Source organism: Adiantum capillus-veneris, chromosome 2, assembly GCF_014529385.1.
Source record: "Adiantum capillus-veneris isolate H3 chromosome 2, ASM1452938v2, whole genome shotgun sequence".
NCBI lineage: Eukaryota > Viridiplantae > Streptophyta > Polypodiopsida > Polypodiales > Pteridaceae > Adiantum > Adiantum capillus-veneris.
In genome coordinates, this window is record NC_140932.1 from 95902198 (window position 1) to 95924343 (window position 22146).

At 43.7% G+C, this 22146-nt stretch overlaps 1 protein-coding gene across 2 annotated transcripts in view; it reads right to left on the minus strand.

Annotated features, from left to right (window-relative positions):
- The window catches only part of LOC147463237 (receptor homology region, transmembrane domain- and RING domain-containing protein 6-like), a 117166-nt gene that overhangs the window by 1264 nt on the left and 93756 nt on the right, over positions 1-22146 (minus strand). For both annotated transcript variants that reach the window (XM_086487803.1, XM_086487805.1), the window contains one exon: positions 13-417. In XM_086487803.1, coding sequence (XP_086343929.1) covers positions 13-417 — 405 coding nt within the window. The remainder of the gene's footprint in view (positions 1-12; positions 418-22146) is intronic.

Sequence of the window (22146 nt, forward strand, 5' to 3'; positions counted from 1 at the left end):
AAGCTCACTTACTATGGCTACATGGAAGAATCCTCAATTGTTCCCCATTTATGTACTCTTCCTGACATATAACACAAGACTCTTGAGCAGCCTTCTCATTGCCAACAGCTCTGTAAGTAGCACTTGGCATTGCCTGCACGATCCTTAAACTCATGACACAGTGTTCCTCATGCCTTGAAAATCTGCCGCCAACACGCCTTTCTCTGTGCCTTCTCACTATGTACCAGGTGATAAGAAGAGCCCCAACAGCGAGCAAAGCAATTAAGGAAAAAACCATGACCGACCACACAGTGTTCTCATAGTAAGGCACAATCCAAACTACGGAGCTTGCATCATTGGCATATACGGTCAATGATTTTCCCGTTTCATGTGTAACGAAAACAGCATGTATGGAAATGCCCTCCGAGCTTCCAGACACTGTCACACAACCAGCAGCATCAAAGAAAAAGTTGAAGACTATTCAAGAAAAAGTTGCCTGTCTCTATCCCTTGTGGGAAAGACAACAAAAACTACATTTACAGTAGGCTTGACAGGTTAATACGAATATACTTAAAAAAAAATACTTGCAGATCATTGAGGAAAGGTTTCAGGTCCTGTCACAAATTGCATTTTGTATAATTGTACTTACAATATAAAGACACTAAGCTTGTGTGCATACGGCATACCAATTCCTATACCTTCACACACCTGTAAACATCCAGGGCCCCTGATAAATAACTGCTGCATAATTACTTGTGCAGTCGACTAAGCTTCACACCTACTGAATATTAGGACTCCACCTTCAGATCCAGAACCCTCACAACCGGTGATGATGGGTCATGAGTGACAGACAAAGAAAACTTTGTTGCAGAAACTTTCATAGGATTGGGTTATAACAATTAAAGCACCTGACCTAATTCAATATGGTCATCCAGCCCTTACCCTGGAATGAGCCGATACATATGATGGGTCATGAGTGACAGACAAAGAAAACTTTGTTGCAGAAACTTTCATAGGATTGGGTTATAACAATTAAAGCACCTGACCTAATTCAATATGGTCATCCAGCCCTTACCCTGGAATGAGCCGATACATATGCTTCAACAAGTGATGACATTCCATCAAGCCTCTCCTTATTTCATCAGCCAAATTTTTTAACTATTTCAAGCATCGTATCTGTAATCTGATAAACTTTCTCAATGCATGCCCCCATGGTACCCACAAGTCTAACAAGCCCATAGTAGGCTGGACCATAGCACCGATATGTTTCACCTAATCCCACTGTGTATCAACATCAGTATCCACGAACCAAACTCAATAGTGGCCAATGAAGATGCACAAAACTGAACATTTATATATACTCTCTAGATTTTCTGCAAATTCATGACACAAATACTCATGGTTTAACTCAAATACAACCATACAATTGGCCGTTTCAATAGGAAGGTCATTCCAAGGAAGTTTTCCAGTATCCTTGAACAAGTTCTAGGGGCAATTAGCCATGCAACATGAAAATAACCCTGCAGAATATCACACAATGCCTCATTTGCAACCTTACCATCTGCCACAAATCCGATAGCTACATCTGAGCCTACCATCTTAAAACTATCAATCCACTCTCTTGCAAGTATACTTGTTGCTGGTCCTCATCTCATCATCAGATGAATTTATATACAACTCGTGACAAGAGTATAAAGCCATGCCATGAGCGGATTGCCTACATGTGTTGCCCATCCATTAACAATGAGAGACATTCCACTTTCTTGCCACAAATGCTCAACAAGCTCTGCTGCACATCAATCTTACACAAACGGCCTTGGTTGTTTTAAAGAATGATGGAGAAAAAGGAGCATATTTGCAATACACTTTGCATATTTCCTTGAAATATTGATGTAATTCAATTTGATCATGCTAAGAAATTGTCACAAATTGCTGACGTGTCAAGCCACCAAAGACCTGGTGGGTTAGGGTTTTCTAGACCTAACCCTAGCCAACTTACAGATCCTCACCGAGTGGGCCGATTATTCAAGTGTTACCAACTTATGGGACCCTATCCGGGGCCTATAATAAAATAAAGCGAGACCTACACCCCCCCCCCCCCCCCCCCCCCCCCAAGATCTCCTTGCGTAAAACCTGATGATGTGGCAGTTGTACAGACACCCCACATTTTGCGCTATCTGCCACGTGGCACTGTACGGATTTCGCCAATCGCACTGATAGCAGGTGATGTGACAGATCGTACGGACAGCCTGTTTGCGCTAGCATTTGGGAGGCCAGTAGCTTTTAGACTTCCAGCTTTTCACGTAAACTGTTTTTAGGCCAAGAGCCTTTAAATATTTAGCAAGAGCTCACTCTCAGGCATGCTTCCGGTATCAAAGCTCCAGGTGTGTGCTTTTCTCGAAGCAACTCCAGCAAACAATCAGAACTCTCGGCAACAACGGGCAAATCCCTGAGAATCTCGTGAAAGTCAACCTCAAAGGCCTCGCTTGACACAATGCCAACAAGAAACCCACTTACACGAAGGCCGATGCTTTGAATGTTTTCAAACCGGGCACAAGGCAGAGATGCTTCAAATGTTTTCAAACCGAGCATACTTTCAATACATGTATAGTATCTAATGATTTTGATGCCAAGTTTACAATTTGTTACACATGGAAAAATCCAACTTCCTCTGTTTGTCTGTGAAAGAAAGAAAGAAAGCACATTGCACTACCATATACTAAAGGTCACAGTCGGCCTACGAGGCAAATTAATCTAATACCTCTGTGTATTCAGAAAAAAAATGGAATGACACGAGAACATGCAATGATAGATTATCAAGGTGCAACAGTATCAAGCAATCTGATGCCATGGTGTGGGTGTAGGATGGTGTGCATCAGTGATGCTGGAGTGATGGGCTCACGAACTAGCCACTTTGGCTCTGAGTGAATGTGAAACAGTCGCTCCCGGGCATATCAATGGTGGTAAGTCTAGATCTCCACTGTTCGGAGTCTCTGTTGGAGGCTAGGTGTCTTGTTGCCTTGTGTTCTCTGCTTCTGTCTGGCTCAAAGGTCCTCAGCATGCTGAATTGTAACCACGAGCTGTGGCAGGGTGGCCAATCTGGCAATAAAGAAAAGATATATGTGATCTACAATTAATGCCCACCTCTGTGTAGTATGCGCCTGTGTGGATGTCTCCTTGTATCTTCACATCTCTCTCAGGAACTGTCCAAGTCAATACTGGTGACATGGTCTGCTGACTCCGTAAGCTTACGAGGTGAGCAGTGCTCAATAACAGTCTGCAAATCATCTCTGCTTTAGAGAAACATGTTGCTCAGCCAGCCTCAAACTCAAGGTGGTGCGATGATGCTCTAACCTGGCCAATTGCTGTTGCACTGCTATGAGGCATATAGACATCTGTCTCCTAGTCTCTACATCTATCCATCCTCTGAGATACTCGGGAATTGGTATTTTTCGTATAGCATCTTTGGTGCTAACTGAGTGTTGTGATCCTTCATCCGAGGAACCGAGAAAGAGGCCTTAAGGACATTGGAAATGTGGAAGAAGAAGTGAAAGAACTCTTGAAACACATGGGCATTTCCGGACCTACACACACAAGTGCATGGAGAGTGGGGAAGAAAGGAAACGGTGGGAAAGGAAAGAGCACTCATTTTACGTTTCCCTACTGTGGAAACTAGGTTGCCTACTGTGGAAAATAGGAGAGAGTTCTTGAAGAAGAAACCAACTCTAAAACTGGAATATTTCTTGGTGATGACCTCACTTTAGCGCACATTGCACACATGCAAGAGCTGATGCACCAGAAATCAAGGCTGCGAGGGAGAAGGGAAAAATTGCTTTCTATAGACGGGGAGAGTGGTGATCTTGGAAAGACGCACTACATGATTGTGCAAGACCTATGGGACCAGCCTTAAAATGGCAGTATGGAACTACTGTAATGGATCAATGAAGCTAGATGTTGGTGCATTTGAGGATAGCTTCAAGGGAAGAGAAATTATTTTCCACTTTGAGACACATCAAATCCCCGGTGTCATACTTCCTAGAGTGACAGGATACCGTTGGGAGGCCACTTGTAGACGGGAGGTGAGATCAAGGCATAGAGGATGTGGGTCAGGAGGTGTGGCAGTTTCATTCAAGGAAGAGTTGCACCCTCTCATTCATGTTGTTTGGAGAGATGAGCATGCTAGATATATGTGCGTTAGGGTGAGAGCAGAGAGGGGAGGCCACTTTACATTGCAACATGCTATTTCCCCCTGAGCACATCTCTCTATGCATAGCCCAAAAGGCAGTCACCATACATGATTTTAGATGAGGACAAATGGGAGTCCTCTAGGAATGGGGACGTCATCCTCCTAGGGGACTTCAATGCCAAGACGGGCCACTCTCAAGTGGCCTTCTATGATACCTCAGAGGAGATGTTTAGAGAGCTCGATGTCAATGATCTGGGATTGGCCGAGTGCTCACAGGATGTGGTGCATAACGAGTATGCAAGATATTTGACAGACATGGGACTGCACATGGACTAGCCATCCTGAATGGCCTACAAAGATTTCCAACGGCAAGTGGGTTATTTGTTTTCCTCACAGACACAGAGCTAGCACGGTGGATTATGTTGTGGCTCACCCCAGTTTTATACCATCTATTCAGGATTTTACAGTCGGCCCGAGGGGTCAGGACTCTTGGGGTAGTAGTAGATCACCCCCTCCTCACGTTTATAGCTTCATTCCAGTTTAGCACAGCTCTGTTGGCCCATGCATCTACGCATACTCAATACACTTTTACATCGGAGACTGACTCTATCTACATGGATAGTATTTATAGACACCTTGCCATAGAGGAGCCGGGACAGCCATTAGAGGAGCTTACCCAAATATTGAGAAAGACTCTACATGATGCAATAGTAGAGGCATACCCACACACCCAACCCGGGCACAGACAACGTTCTGGGAGTATGTCCTAGAACAGTTGGTATGATGAGGAGTGTAGAGAGACGAGAGCCACACTTCGGGGAGAGGTGTTCCTGAGAGCCATTACTCATGACAGTCCCAGATAGCCTTCCGACGCCTAGTGCGATGAAAGAAGAGGACTTATCTTGCTCGGTTAGGAGGGAGAGTTGTATAAGCTATTCCTGAGGCAGGTGTCAGGCGAGGCATGGAGATTTTTTCATGAGCATTCCCCCCCACCGGCTATCACATCAACCAAGATTTGGGGTGCATATGTAGCATCTCTTTACACAGTTCCAGGCAGCCGTCACTACTTGACCCTTCAGAGCCATGCCCATAGACATGCACTTTCTTTACCGCTGAGATGGTAAAGAAAGCCATTGACAGGATGAGGACCAAGAGAGCATACAATCATGATGGATTGATGGCGGAACACTTTATCCATACTAGAGATAAGCTTGCAAAGCTTCTTGCAGTAATGTTAAACCGAGCCATGTGTGAGGGTTTCCGGATACTTGGGAGCATGTCTACTATTGTGCCTATCTTCAAGGGAGGAGACCCCATGATACTGAGGAATTACCGTACTATCATGATTGGGCACACGTTAGCCAGGCTATATGCATCCATTCTTGACCAACAGCTCAGTAGATGGGCAAAGAGAGCAAGCATGCGGGCATCAGCCCAGACAGGTTTTAGGAGGGGTTTTCCTACTCTTGATCATCTATTGACACTTGGAGCTATTATTGAGGAATGCAGATCACATTGCATGAGGATTTAATGTACCTTTGTGGATTTTCGCAAAGTATTAGATACAATTCCAAAGCTCAACTGATGCAAAGACTACAGGAGATGGGAGTACACAACAGAGCTGATTTGGGGACTCATGGCTTTATATAGGACAATCGTGGGGCAGTTTTGTACTACCGAGGGGTTATCTGAGCATATTCACTCCCCTGTTGGAGTGAAACAGGGATGCCCGCTCTCCCCTACATTGTTTGGTTTGTATGTAGATGAGGTTTTAGATTACATTGAGAGGGGAGGCGACAAAGGAGCACAACTAACAGGGACATGGATTTCATTACTACTGTATGCAGATGATATTGTGTCGATCTTAGATTCGCCAAAGGGGATGCATCGACACTTGGATGCATTGCACACTTTTGCTAGTGATAGTGGCTTGTGGGTGAACCTTGGCAAGACCAAAGTTATGGTGTTCAACACCCCAGCACAATAGGTCAGGCAATCTGCACCGACCTTCACATATGGTCAGCAGATGGTTGAGTATACAGCCGCATACACTTGGGAGTGGTCCAAAGTTCTCCTTGAGGAGAGCAATAAAGATCAGACTGACGAGAGCATACGCAGCTTTGGGGAGCATGGAGAGGATGTGTTCGCAAATTCAGTTTCAGGAACCTCGAACAAAGCTCTGGCTATTTGACACATTGGTTACTTCAGCTATGCTTTATGTGGTGCAGATATGGAGACCATTAGTAGACCATCATAGCCGAGCTGACAGTATTGATCGATGGAGATGCATGGAGAGGCCTTTGGTCTCTTTGATTTCTTGGATGATTAGGGCCAAGACCTCTGTACCGCACAAGATTATTCATGCAGAACTTGCTGCTCCCTTGCTGGTCATAGAGGCACTTACCAGATCTGTCCCTTTTATATATAGTATCTGGGATCCCTCCAAAGATAGATATGCTCGCCTAGCTTTGGAGTCTTCTCGACAGCTTGCCTCACAAACAGAGTCCAGACACATCTTGCACAAATGACATCTTGGTTTTAGCTACATGGTTTCCTCGATAGACACAACAACGTCGGCTTCACCTCATTTTGTTTTAAGGCGGCTTATATGAAACACCGGATATACACTAACATCCAAAGGAAGAGCCAGCTTATAGGCAGCTTGGCAAATTTTCTGTGTGATCAAGAATGGACCACAATATCTAGTTGGAAGCCAATTTTCTGTGTGATCAAGAATGGACCACAATATCTAGTTGGAAGCTTATAATGCTTTCCAGTTCGCATATTCTTGGAATCCTTGGGTATCTTCAGATAGACCCATTGTCCCACTTCTAGAGTTCTTTGAGATCTCTTTTGTTACAGGTGCATGCCTACGTCCTTGGACGTTGGCGGATGGTGGCTATGGTCTAAGTAGCATTATTCTTTATTCGGGAGACGAACAACACGCAAATAATAGACATATTATTCGCTCCCCCATACTATACATCCGAATTATATGGTGCCACGCAAGCAAAGATGGGGTACCGTATAACTTCCTAATTTTTTGGAAAAAACTAGTATAAAAACAACCTACACGTGGTCATTTGACACATCTTTGCCACTTCACCAGGTAATCAATCGTTGAACCAAAAATCATCAAATAAAAAAAACTATTTACTTTAAAAATCAAATTACAAATGAATAAAAATTTAGATTAAAAATAGATTAAAATAATTTGTTTAAAATTTGAAAGGAATTTTTTTTTTTCATGGTTAGTATAAGCCTTGTATTTTGTGTAGAGCTTGGTCTCTCACTCTATGCAAAGTGTTTGTTTATAAGAGTTTGTTGAAAGAATATTAGTCAAATAATTTTGGTATTACCGTTGTGTGCAGAGTGTACTCTTACATGAGGTAATCATTTTGAGAAATGTAACATAACAGAGGTTAGTTTTACTTAGTTTAGTGTTCGATTTTGATGCAAAGATTCGCTCTCACTTCAAAGTGAACATAGATAGATATAAACTTTTATGTCCTGTGTAGAACCATTCACCCTATGCTCACTAGAATTAAAATTTACGAATAGCATGTCCAGAGATAGTGGTATTTAATTATCTTTATTTGGATTGCAAGATCTATCGTACTGTGGGAGAGCATACACATGCTTGCACTGTAGATAGATAATCACTTAGAGATCTATAGTGGAGTGTGAGAACTCCATCTTTGCACTTCAGATAGATATAGTAATCGTCAAGTCCTGCAATTGATTATATCATTTAATAATGTTACTTGTAGCTCCTGTAGCTTGTGCATTTCATAATAATAATCATTTCACGGGCGGACGGAAAACGGGCCAGACGGGCGGGTCGCAGGGGGGCCGGACTGGGATCGGACGGACCGGACGGGGACGGCAGGGGTCGGCCGGGGTCGGATTCAAAAAAATGGCCGTTTTTGACCCTTTGCAACGGCTCTGTGCAGCCCCAACTGCCATATTTTTTAAGCCTTGGCCCTTGGGAGGCTATAAAAGGCTCCCTTGGGCCTCTTAATACTCATAGTCTCAATGCTCAATGCTCATTCCATTTCCCTCAAGCTCAAGGCTCAAGTTTGAACTTTGAAGCTCTCCTCTCCCTCTTCTACCCACTTTGAAGCTCTCCTTTACTCTCTCTCCACACAAGCTCTCCTCTAACCCTTCTAACTTCTAAGCTCTACTCTCTCGAGTCTCTCCACCATCATGTCATCTCAAGCCAACTCCACTTCTCAAGCCGCTTCTTCTCGAAGGAGGCCCGCCGTGCAAACGTGGTCGTGGTGGGATGAAGTCGACTTTAGCTCGCGTGGCAAAGGTGGCGGTGCAAGACCATGGACGTGCAAGCTATGTCTATACAAGAGATCGGGTGGTTCAAACAAAGTGCGAGCCCATCTTCTTCATGAACCCGGTCACGAGGTGAAGTTTTGCCCTCATGTAGCTCCCAAGAAGAGGTTGGATCTTCTTGAGAAACTCACCGTGTATGAGGTTGCGGAAGCGGCCAAGAGGGGCCGTTTTGTTGCCGTTGATCCCTCCGCCACGGCGACACCGCGAGAGCAAAGGGAAGCCAACCTTGACGACATCTCTCGAACCTTCAAGAGCCATGGATCTACACCGTCCTCTTCCCTTCCGCATCGCCAAACCACTCTCAACGAAAATTGGAATCCTAAATTGAAGGAAGAAGTGGATAGGTCGGTTGCCCGATTCTTCTTCCACGACCACATTGCCTTCCATGCTTTGTGGTGAGTTTCCCTTGGCATATACACATTGCAATCTTCCATTTTGTATTCATAATGGGTTATAATTTCTCGACTCTCCATACTAACGCAACATGCTCTATTTTGTGTGGATAGGTCTCCATACTTTCGAACCATGGTTACGAAAATAGGGGAATATGGCTCCTCTTATGTGCCACCTTCATCGGAGAGGCTTCGCACCACCCTCCTTGACAAAGAGAAGCTTGCCGTGGAGCAAGCAGCCCAATCAACAAAGGATTTGTGGGAGACCAATGGCGTCTCTCTTCTTGTAGATGGATGGAGCGACACCCGCAAGCGGTCCATCCACGGGGTGGTGGCCTACTCTCGGGGGGAGATGTACTTTGTGGAGTCACATGATGCATCTGATAGTGGCAAGGCCGCCGAGATGCTTGCTGCGGAGTGGACAAGCACCATAGAGATCACCGGCCAGGAGAATGTCCTTTGTATGGTTGCAGATGGAGAGGCGTCAAATAGGGCAGCCGGAGCTATCATTGAGGGCATGTATCCCAGCATCCATGTCACATTTTGCATGGCGCATTGCCTCAATAACCTCCTCAAGGACATAGGGAACTTGTCATGGATTTCACCCACCATTGGTGACGCCTCTCGAATTGTCTCCTTTGTGCTCAACCATCAAAAAGTGCGCCATGAATTCTCAAAGAGGAGCCACTTGTCTTTGCTCAAATATTCAGAGACAAGATTTGCATTCAATTGGCTTATGCTAGGCCGCTTGTCTACATGTGGCGGAGCCTTAAGGGGCCTCTTTCTCCGTGATGAGTTCCAGGCCATGCCGGAGTCTACATCAGCAGTAGGATTGAAATGCTGAGAATGGGCCGACGACGCCGCTTGGTGGGAGGAGGTGAAGACTCTTGACGCCATGGTCAAGCCTATTCTACACCTACTTCGAGTGGTGGATGGCTTGCAGCCATGCATTGGCAAAGTCTACGAAGCCATGGATCGGATGATAGAGGCACTTGAGAAGCTTGTGCCTGACCCTGTTTAGTATGCGGAGATTCATGGCTTGTGTGAGTCGAGGTGGAATGGATACTACTCTCCACTTCATGCGGCAGCTTATGTGCTTGACCCTGAGTTTCAAGGAAGGCGTCAAGAGACCGACAAGGAGGTGAGCAAAGGATGGCGGCTTGCATTGGAGCGCCTTGAGCCTAGCAGTGACATTAGGCGCAAGATTAGAGACGAGCTACTCAACTACAGGCAAAAGAAGGGCTCCTATGGATGTGTAGATGCACAGCTTGATCGCAACAAGATTGGCTCGGTTTTGTGGTGGGAGGACTATGGAGGAGATGGCCCACATTTGCAACGCTTGGCTGTTCGTGTCCTTAGCCAAGCATGTACCACTAGTTGCTTGGAGCAACTATGGAGTGTGTACAGCCACATTACCTCTAAGAAGAGGAATCGCCTTGGGGTTCAGAGGGCCAATGATTTGGTGTTTGTGAGCGCTAACTTGCGCATGCTTGCCAAGAGCGTCACACACAAGGCAGATCCTTTCACTGAGTGGGAGATGGCACAAGAGAATCCATCTATGGCCGATACTCTTTTGGAGGAGCTAGAGGAGGATTTCGAGCCTCAATGCGAGCCTCCCGAGCCGGAGCCCTCATACGTTGCTGACGACCTCGACTACGACGACGATGTGGAGATTTAGCAAGCGAGCACTTCTTGAGTTTGATGATCATTGATCACTCGACTCTCGAGTCTAGACTCTTGAGTCTACGACTCTACCTACTACATAGCCCTTTGTACTTTTTGTTATCCTTGAGGCCTCAGGCTTGTCCTAAGTCCTTTAGGCTTTTTGACTCTTGAGCCCTTGTGGCATGCACTTCTCATTTTGTATCGATCAATCTTCGATGTTTTATTAGCACATTTCAGCCTATATGACTCATGTTCTTTGGTCTATTTAGTGTAAATTTATGGTCAAAGTGATGCTCTATGTGTGTGGCATGTGTGTAGGTCAAAAAATGCCGAAAAAACTCTCTTTTTTTTTTTGCCGTTCCGACCCTGTCCCCGTTTCCTGACTTTTGCTGTCCCAACCCCGTTCCCGACCCCGACCCGCCGTCCCATGTAACTATGATTAAAATGTTGTAGTTCGAGGTACCCGGCTTGGCAACTCGCCGGTTTTCTGACAGAATGTAGAGAGCATTGTGACTTTGTCAAAGCCATTTGTAGATCTTTTGCGAATTGTCAATAAAGACTCTTTCATCTTTGGCCGGTTTACTGGTATATGTCAAAGGCCTTATGCAAGGTAAGAGAGCACGTTGACTTCGTTGCGAAGGACAATGCTGCCATGATCGCACCTGCCAACAAGCGATGGGTGCACTTGCATGGTACGGCATTGGTATTGGATCCTAAGTTCCAAATGCATGAACAATCTGCTAACAAAGAAGTCATGACTGACTTCAAAACAATCTGCTCCCAGCTCTTGGGACAGGAGGATGGGAAAGTAGCTTTTCATCAGCGAGTTGATTATGCTAACAGGACTGGTATGTTTCAGGATCCATGGCATATAGACGACATTGCCAAAACAAGTGCACCTCTATGGTGAAAAGAGTATGGTGGAGTTGCAACACATTGTAATCAAGTTTTTATCAGTTGATGCATCAAGTAGAAGCTGCGAGAGAAATTAGTTGACATTCAACTTCATGCATACCTCAAACGAAACCGTCTTCATCTTAAACGGGTTGTTGATTTAGTGTATGTTTTCTGCAATATGATACTTACCTATAAAGCTCAAAACATTGTAACAAGAGCAGTGCAAAAGCACTACGGTGTCTTCCAAACGCTTGAAGCTGTCCCTGCAGAAGTTGACAACGATGATGATATGGAATGGGAGATAGCCTCAGAATACTCAGATATGGATGAAGTAGACGATATGGTTGGATCTTCAAACTCAGTAAAGCCTACATTGATGGAAACTGTAGCCGATAGACGATGGGATGAATGGCTCAGCAAGTATCCCAGCTATTAAAATATTGTAGTTCGAGGTGCCCGGCTTGGCAACTCGCCGGTTTTCTGACAGAATGTAGAGAGCATTGTGACTTTGTCCAAGCCATTTGTAGATCTTTTGCGAATTGTCAATAAAGACTCTTTCATCTTTGGCCGGTTAATTGGTATATGTCAGAGGCCTTATGCAAGGTAAGAGAGCACGTTGGCTTTGGTGCGAAGGACAATGCTGCCATGATCGCACCTGCCAACAAGCGATGGGTGCACTTGTATGGTACGGCACTGGTATTGGATCCTAAGTTCCAAATGCATGAACAATCTGCTAACAAAGAAGTCATGACTGACTTCAAAACAATCTGCTCGCAACTCTTGGGACAGGAGGATGGGAAAGTAGCTTTTCATCAGCGAGTTGATTATGCTAGCAGGATTGGTATGTTTCAGGATCCATGGCATATAGACGGCATTGCCAAAACAAGTGCACCTCTATGGTGAAAAGAGTATGGTGGAGTTGCAACACATTGTAATCAAGGTTTTATGAGTTGATGCATCAAGTAGAAGCTGCGAGGGCTCGTAGCTTCCACATGATGCAGCAATTGATAAAACACCGACTAGAATGTGTTGCAACTCCACCTTCTCTCCGCCATACTTTTTTTCCATAGAGGTGCACTTATTTTGACAATGTCGTCTGTATGCCATGGATCTTGAAACATACCAGTTTTGTTAGTATAATCAATTCGCTGATGAAAAGCTACTTTTCAACCTTCCTGAGCAAACCATTTTAAAGTCAGTCATGACTTCTTTGTTAGCAAACTGTTGATGCATTTGGAACTTAGGATCCAATACAAATGCCACACCATGCAACGGCCTATACAACTGCACCCATCGCTTGTTAGTAGCTGCGATTATGGCAGCTTTGTCCTTCGCACCAAAGCCAACATGCTCTCTTATCTTGCGTAAGGCCTCTGACATACACCAGTGAATCCGGCAAAAGATCAAAGAGTCTTTATCGACAGTTCACAAAAGATCTACAAATAGCTAGGACAAAGTCACAATCCTCTCTACATTCCGCTAGAAAACTAGCGAGTTGCCAAGCTGCACATATGTAACAACTACATCCTAATAGCTCGGATACTTGCTGAGCCATGCATCCCATCGTCTATCGACTACAGTTTCCATCAATGCAAGCTTCACTTCTTACAAGGTAGCAAGAACATAGTATGCGGTAGCAAACCTTATCGCAGAAAATATCTATAGAACTTTATTGGGCGACTTAGTTCGAAAAAGAGCATACGAAAATTCATGCTCTCTGATAAATTTGACCACATGGTTTGTATCCAATAGAGTTTTGCATCACGCAAGCCATTTTACCAATGTCTTTAGTAGCAAATTAAGAGTATGAGTTGCACATGGCACCCAAGTAATCTCTGAATACTTAGCTTGGATAGCCTTTCCTGCTCCCTTGTAGTTGGATGTATATCTGTGACGATAGTAGTCACATGCTTTGGCCCACTACCCTTGCTAGATAGATGCTCGTCTTCTCTTTCAACGAGGTGACAATAGCTTCTACGAACATGGACCCTCTAGGGTTGATAAGCATCACATTGATAAGCGGCTTCTTCTGATAGTTAGTCCATCCATCTAACTCTATGGTGCAACCATTGGCACCGTGCGCTTAAAGATGGCTTCAGTATTCTCTTTAACTTTATCTAAATACTCAGAGCGCATCTTATTGTAGTCGGGAAGCACAAACCCTTTTTTGCTTGTGCTCATCAAAGCATCTTGAAATATTAGGTTACACATAGCATTGAACGGTTTACCACACGCCACAAAAGCTTGCGTCCATTTCGAGTGCAACTCAAGCAACCACTGTTTATCTAGCGCTTGATGTAGCGTTTGTTCATTGGATGATGCTCTATAAGATTTAGTTGTGTTAGAAACCGTTGCTGTTGTAGAAGCAAGCCTATCAAGAGGAGTCAACTAAGAAGAACATTGGTCGTTCACTTGCGTAAACATATGCTTCATTTCCTTATTGCCAACGGACATTTCAACATCCGGAAGAACTTCTTTAGAGGTGACATCTTTCTTTTTAGCTGCAATAATCAACTTTGCTTTACGAGAATACATAGGGAATCTATCATGAATATCTTTCAACAGTGCCGTACACTTTTCACTATTGCCAAGGACTCCAAACAAATGCTCTTTGATTCTATTTGTATTACCATTGAACTCGTGGCCATACATAGGGAATCTATCACGAATATCTTTCAGCAGTGCCGTACACTTTTCATTATTGCCAAGGACTCCAAACAAATGCTCTTTGATTCTATTCGCACTACCATTGAACTCGTGGCCATAAGATTTGCATTTCAATCGAGATGTATTCTTCCCGGCAACCAACTTCTACACATAGCTCCACTCGTGTCCTTTCACCATGTTGCATAAGGGTAATTTTTTAGTAGCAGCAAACCAGCTATCAATCTCGTGGTCAAAATCAATTTAAGCATCAAACGACACTAGCAACGCTCAGAATTAATAGAGAATCTATTGGTCTCATGCTCTATCTATCAGTTTCAAAGTCAAAATCAATCTACATTACCAACTTACAATAAGTAATGATGGTCTATCATTCTCTATGTATCAACTCATGACAATCAATCCACATCATTCTAAACGAAAAATAACATAATGATTTAAAACAGTACATTTGGATCTACCATTGTGTTCACATCCTACTACATCAATTTATCTACAGTGCAAACTTGTGGCTTTCACACATTACGATAATTGATAATCGATAATCTTAATCACTTATTAAAAACAATACATATGAATCAAATCATTTTACATTATACTACCTCGATTTATCTAAAGTGTAAGCTTGCGGCTTTTACACATTACAATAATCGATAATCTTAATCAAGTTTTTGAAATGATTATTATTATGAAATGCACAAGCTACATGAGCTACAAGTGACATTACTAAATGATAATCAATTGTAAAACTAAACAATTTCTATATCTATCTCAAGTACAAACATGGAGTTCTCACACTCCACCATAGATCTCTAAGCGACTATCTATCTACAGTGCAAGCGTGTGTATGCTCTCCCACAACACGATAGATCTTGCAATCCAAATAAAGATAATTAAATATCGATACCTCTGGACATGTTATTCTTAAATTTTACTTCCAATGAGAGCATAGGGTGAATGGCTCTACACAGGACATAAAAATGTCTATGTTCACTTTGAAGTGAGAGTGAATCTCTGCACATCAAAATCAAACGCTAAACTGAGTAAAACTAACCTCTATTATGTTATATTTCTCAAAATGATTACCTCATGTGAGAGTACACTCTACACACAACGGTAATACTTGACTAATTCAATTCCAAGTGTCAGTTAATTGAGCACATGGCAAGTGACTCCTATAAACAAACTCGTGAGAGACTAAACTCTACACAAAATACAAGGCTTGTAGTATTTGACCACGAAAAAAAAAATTACCTTTCAAAAATTTTTAAACAAATTAATTTAATCTATTTTTTGTACCAAGCCTAGGGAATTATCTGCATATGAAGCACCTCTTATAAGTGAGTTCATTAACTTACTAATAAGTGACATTTCAGCAAACAATTAAAATCGTGAGGTTTATTAGAAGAATGCCTGACCCAGCAGTTATTACCTATATAAGTGACCCTAGGGTCACCCTCACATCACAAGTCAATACCAAGCAAAGCATGGCCTGGCGTTTCCAACATCCAACGTTTTCAGCATTAGCCCATCAGTACCCTAGTTGACAGCAGATCTTAGTCTTCATTGCCAGAAAAGTGCAGATTTCAGCCCAAGCATCAGACCATCCCCAACGTTTTCAGATCGCAGCCATCAGATCCTCACCAGCGGTTTTGCATTTCAGCCCATGCATCAGCATCAGATTTCAGCCTCTAATCAGTTAGCGTTTTAGTATTCAGCCATTTATAAGAGACTTGGACACCCCAAGTCAAGATTCTACTGCAACACAACAGAGATTCACTTCAAAAAAGTTCACAAAATTGACATGGCCCAGCGTAGCTCCGTGCCCAGAGGTATTGGCCCCAAAGACTGGAGCCCCTTTCGGTATTTCTTTTTTGTATTAATCTGTGTTCAAGTACAAGAGAGCGGGTAGGTGCTCACTCTCAGACTCTGCATACAGATGCCCTGAGAAGTGAGGCCTTGCCCACTTATTTAAAGGTACAAGGGATGCTCAAAAGCAGAGCCCCAAAAGCATTAAACTCAAAAGCTCTTAATTCAAAAGTAACTGTCCCAAAAGCTTTCAAAAAAGTAAAGGATTCAGCCCCAAAAGCTACCATAAATCAGCCAACGCAAATCCGTACGGAAATGCCACGTCAGCTCTGTCAGCACAATCTACGCCGTGAAATCCGGAAGTCCGTACAATGCCACATGTCAGTGCAGAATGCGGCACGTTTCCGGGACTATCCGTACAGTCAGCCTCTTGGTGCCTTTTTGGGGGTCCTTGCCACGCCACAGTTCATCGTCCTCGATTATGCCTGCAAAAACAGACAGAGGCCATAAACTGTCTTAGTAGACACTGACTGTTAGTATCGACGCACTAGGCACAACATATCTAGCACATGTACCAATCGACAGTCACATCACTTGACATCAAAAGACATCACATGACAAATCACATTCAAATTCATTCTAAATCTCAAACCATGATTAATTGGCAATGTATTTAGTAATCGCATCTAGATCCAGTCGGGACCTCACAGATGCCCGATTAACTAATCCATATTGCACTCATGTCTATAGAGATTTATGAGACAGAAATGCTGCAATCATTTCGTCTTTCAGTTCATGCACTCAAAAAAGTCAAGTACAGATCAATCAAGATCATTTTCATTTTCGGGAATTCCAGTTCATAAAGTCATACAGTGGAATATTGTCAGCCCAATAGTATCCGTGAAACCCAAAGGAACATCAGTGACTATATCAAAAATCGGGGTCATCTGTGTGGGGGAGCAGGAGAGAGAGCCCACTTGCTATCCTATGCCATGAGAGTGAAGGAGAAGAGGAGAGTGGCGCAGAAGGAGCTTGCGCAGAGAAAAACGTGAGAGAGAGAGAAATCGTCAAAATCTGGGAGAAGTCACGCTATTTTCTTTTGGGCTTCACATTTGAGTATATGAGTAAGTGACTAGGGGGCCATTCACACTTGGGCCCCCTCACTTATAAGTCTTTTTAACTTATAAGTTAATAAGTACAAGGCACTTAGGCCTTTATTCCCTAACAACCTCCCACCTAAAGGCAATGTACCTTGGGAGATCAAAGAATCAACTAACTATGATACATCAGCTGATCATGCACTTACTCATCCAACACCCATCATCTGTCGGCAATATGCAAACCGCTCTGCTGGAAGACTCTTGGTCAAAAGATCTGCAGGATTGTCATCTGTGTGCACCTTGACAAGTGTAATGCACTTGTCATCAAGCACACTCCTGATAAAATGATACTTCACCTCTATGTGCTTTGTCTTGGCATGAAAAACAGGATTCCTTGCAAGCATAATAGCACTCTGACTATCACAGTGTAGCACAGGAACCGGTGACTTAATGCCAAGCTCTTCTACCAAACGCATGAGCCACAAAGCTTCTTTGCATGCCTCAGTGGCAGCCACATACTCAGCCTCAGTGGTAGACAAAGCAACACATTTTTGCAGTCTAGAAATCCAAGAAACTGCACCTCCTGTGAATGTAAACACATATCCAGAGGTAGACTTCCTGCAATCTGGATGTCCAGCAAAATCTGCATCTGTAAAGCCATACACAGATGTCTCACTCTTCCCAAAACAAATGCACAAGTCTTTAGTGCCTTTCAAGTATCTCAAGATACACTTCACTGCTTCCCAATGCTTTTTGCAAGGATTGCTCATGTACCTGCTTACCACTCCCACCGCAAATGCAATGTCCGGACGTGTAGCAACCATAGCATACATCAAACTGCCAACGGCTGATGCATAAGGAATCTTGGCCATTTCAGCCCGCATATCATCTGTGTTTGGGCAGTCATGTGCACTCAGTTTTACATATGGAGGCAGCGGAGTACCAAGTGCCTTTCCCCCATCCATATGAAAACGATGTAGCACCTTATTAACATAATCTCGTTGAGATAGATACAGACGCCTGTTGAGTCTATCTCGAGAGATACGCATGCCCAAAATATGATTAGCATTACCAAGATCCTTCATGTCAAAGCGATTCTTTAAGCTTTGCTGTAATGCATCCAACTCCGTGACATTTTTACCCGCAATAAGCATGTCATCAACATACAAAATCAGCAATAGAAGAGATCCATCACTTGCCGTTTTGATATACAAACAGTGATCAGAATTACTTCTTTTGTATCCTTGAGACCTCATGAATGTATCAAACTTGTGATACCATGCACGGGGAGACTGTTTCAAACCATACAAGCTCTTCAAGAGTCTACATACTTTCTTTTCTTGCCCCTTTGACACAAAACCTTCTGGCTGCATCATATAGATCATCTCAAGCAAATCGCCATGCAAAAACGCTGTTTTGACATCCATTTGCTTTAACTCCATATCTTTAGAAGCGACCAGGCCTAAAACAAGACGTAATGTGGCAAGCTTTACGACAAGAGAAAAAATCTCATCAAAATCAACACCATGCTTTTGCTTGTACCCTTTAGCAACCAAACGTGCCTTGTACTTAGAAGAAGCATCAGATGTGACCTTGGTCTTGTAAACCCATTTACATGGCAGAGCCTTATGCCCTTTAGGCAAATCAACCAAGTCCCATGTATGGTTTTTCTCCAAAGACTGTATTTCCGAAACCATTGCTTTGAACCATTTCTTACTGTCTTCCCGTTGCATAGCCTCTTTATCGCAAGACGGCTCACCACAATCAGTAAGCATGACATAGTCCAAAGACGGTTCATATCTATCGGGGGGCCTTGTCACCCGAGTAGACCTACGCACCCAATGATCCATAACAGGTGGATTTTCAGCCTGTAAACCATCAAAAACAGCAGGCAGTTCAGCCGGTTGCATCGCAACAACGAGCGGTCTAGGAGCATCAACCTGTTCCCCTACCTGTGGTGCATCAATGGCAACTTGTTGGGGCTGATTTTCAGCAGCTAAAGGCTGATTTTCAGCACCATTTTCAGCATGTAAAGGCTGCTGAAGATTGGGCCTTCTTGGCTGTCCATATGTAACATCTTCACGAAAAACAACCCGGCGCACTTCCTCGACCTTTGTGGGCTGTTTGTGCATGCAATTCTCATTGAAGATGACATCATTGCTGCGTATGATTTTTCGTAATGCGGGATCCCATAATCTATACCCCATTTCACCATCCTCACCATATCCTAGGAAAATGCATTTATGAGACTTTGGTTCTAGTTTGGTGCGCAGTTCACTCCGGATGTGAACATAGGCCTCACAACCAAACACTCTTAAATGTGCATATGAGGGTGGCTTGCCAGACCACACCTCCTCAGGCACCTTTCCACCCAAAGCCTTGCTAGGTGAGCGATTAATCAAGTGAATAGCTGTTTGCCCATGTACAGGGACAGAAGAACTTAGAGCACAAGGACTTCTACGTAATGCCCTTAGGAAGGTTGTGACGTCCTCCTTGAAATCCCTTGGTACCACAAGGACAACGCCGTGGTTGACTATCGAGCTGAGAATGCGACTATGACAAATGAAGGGCAAAGAGATTGTACTTGATGAAATTCAGTCTCTTTGCTTAATTTTTTGGAGAGAACTGTATGATAATTGAAGGTCGAATATGTTTTGACCTTGATAAAGAACGCCAAGATTTTCTCCACACTCATGCCGATTGCTTTTCTGAGGACCTGCTTGGCGAGTTGCCACCATCTCGTCTTGAGGATCATACTATTGGTCTGATACCTGGAAGCACTTCACCGAACCGGCCACCTTACTGTGTGAGCCAAGCCCAGAATGAAGAGATTTTGATGACATTATAGTCTTCTCCAAGGATGAGGCAGAACATAGGCCTCATCTGCTACCTTTCAGGCATTGCGAGATCACAAGTTGGTAATCAATGCCAAGAAGAGTGAATTTTTTTTACCGGAGATACACTTTCAGGGACACATCGTCTCAACAGCAGGAGTACAGATGGACCCAGCCAAGATTGAGACTATACGTGATTGGCCCGATTTGAAGAATGTCCATGAAGTTAGAAGCTTCTTGGGCTTATGTTCTTACTACCGGCGGTTCATTAGAAATTTTGCAGAGGTTGCTTCTCCTTTGCACATCTTGACACAAAAAGGAGTCCCTTTCTCGTGGGGACCCACAAAGGTAACTGCCTTTCAGACTTTGAAAGAGAAATAGACTACAGGACCAGTTTTGACTTTGCCGGATTTGCAAAAGTCATTCGAAGTATATTGTGATGCTTGTGGTCGTAGTCTGGGTGCGGTCTTAATGCAAGAAGGCCATGTCATTGCCTATGAGAGCCGATTGTTTTCAAGGCTAGAATTGACAGCACAGATTTATGAGAAAGAGCTTTTGGCGGTTATCCATGCTCTTACTCAGTGGCAACATTACGTACTCGGAGCCGATATTACGGTCTTCACTGATCATCAGAGTTTACGCTACTTCTTGTCACAGAAGCAGCTTTCGGAAAAGCAGATGCGCTGGGCTAACATCTTGTCACAGTCACAGTTTCACTTCCAGACTGTCCATGTACAGGGACAGAAGAACTTGGTGGTAGATGCTTTGTCCCGGAAGCCGTTGGTCTTGGCTATTTTTGCGATTCATCATAGAGGCTTCGAGGATATGGTCAATGAGTACACCACAGATCCAGATTTTTTGGATGTATTCAGTCAAATACAGAATGGGGAGCTAGTAATGGGATATTCCATACGGGATGGCTACTTGATGAAGAAAACGATGTTGTGCGTTACACAGCCGTTGAGGGAAAAGGTCCTAACCGAATGCCACTGTCCACCATTTACGGGTCACCGTGGCATTGATACCACCTTGAAATGCCAGAAGGTCAAGTTTGACAGCCATAAAGCACAGGGATTGTTACAGCCTTTAACCATTCCCACCCGCCCCTCGGAAAGTATTGCTATGGATTTCATTTTTGATCTCCTGAAGAGCAGAGTGAGCACGATGGTATCTGGACTGTTATCGACAGATTTAGCAAGCAAGCTCATTTCATTCCAGTGAAGAAAACAGTCAAGCCGGATCATTTAGCGAGACTATGTATTGCCGAGATATTCAGATTACTTGGCATGCCTGAGACAATAGTCTCTGACAGAGATCCCCGATTCACGAGTTTGTTTTGGAAGGCTATTTGGGAGAACATTGGCACACGGTTGCAGTTCTTGTCATCTTTCCACCCGCAGACAGATGGGCAATGTGAGATTGCAAGTTCAATCGTACTGGATTTATTGAAGTCTTTACATCTCTAATCAAAAGACTCAAATGGGAATTTTTTTTGCCCTTGGTGGAATTTGCCTACAATAACACGAGCCACTATTTGATGGATGGGCGCCATTTGAGATTTAAAAAGGTGTTACGAAGGTTCCACCCTTCCTAAGCACGAAAGATAAGACTTTTGAAGCCGACTAGTTTACGAGGGACTTGGATACTGCTTTTGCCAAGGTCCGGGAGGCTTTAGCGAAATCTCAAGAAAGACACAAGAAGGCAGCAGATCGACACCGTCGCAATTTGAAATTAAAGGAAGACGATTGGGTGCTCTTACGTTTTGAGAAGGCAAGCCTGACAAAAAAGGGAAAGGAGTGGCTTTTTCCAAAGCTTAGCATGAGATACTATGGACCTTTCCAGATAAAAGAAAAGATAAATGATGTCTCCTTTAGACTGAAGCTACCCGATACTTGAATAATTTTCATGTGAGTCTCTTGAAGCCTTTTAAAGGCGATGTGCCCGATGATGGGGAGCCAGATGAGCAACCCGAAGTGAAGGAAAGCGAGGAGATACTCGTTCCAGAACAGATACTGGCACATAAAGATAGAAACATTAAAGGTAAAGTGATTAGGCGGTTCTTGGTTAAATTCAAGAACTATCCTGCATTGCATACTCGTCAAATTGTGGAACTTTACCTTGAAGCATTCGGTTTAGCATAGTCTACACCGATAGAACCCCCATTTCAACATGGGTGAATCTAGTGCAACGGGCTTACACAAGAGGGGAGTTGCTCCGCTCCTTTGTCAACAGATTGTTAGGGAATAAAGGCCTAAGTGCCTTGTACTTATTAACTT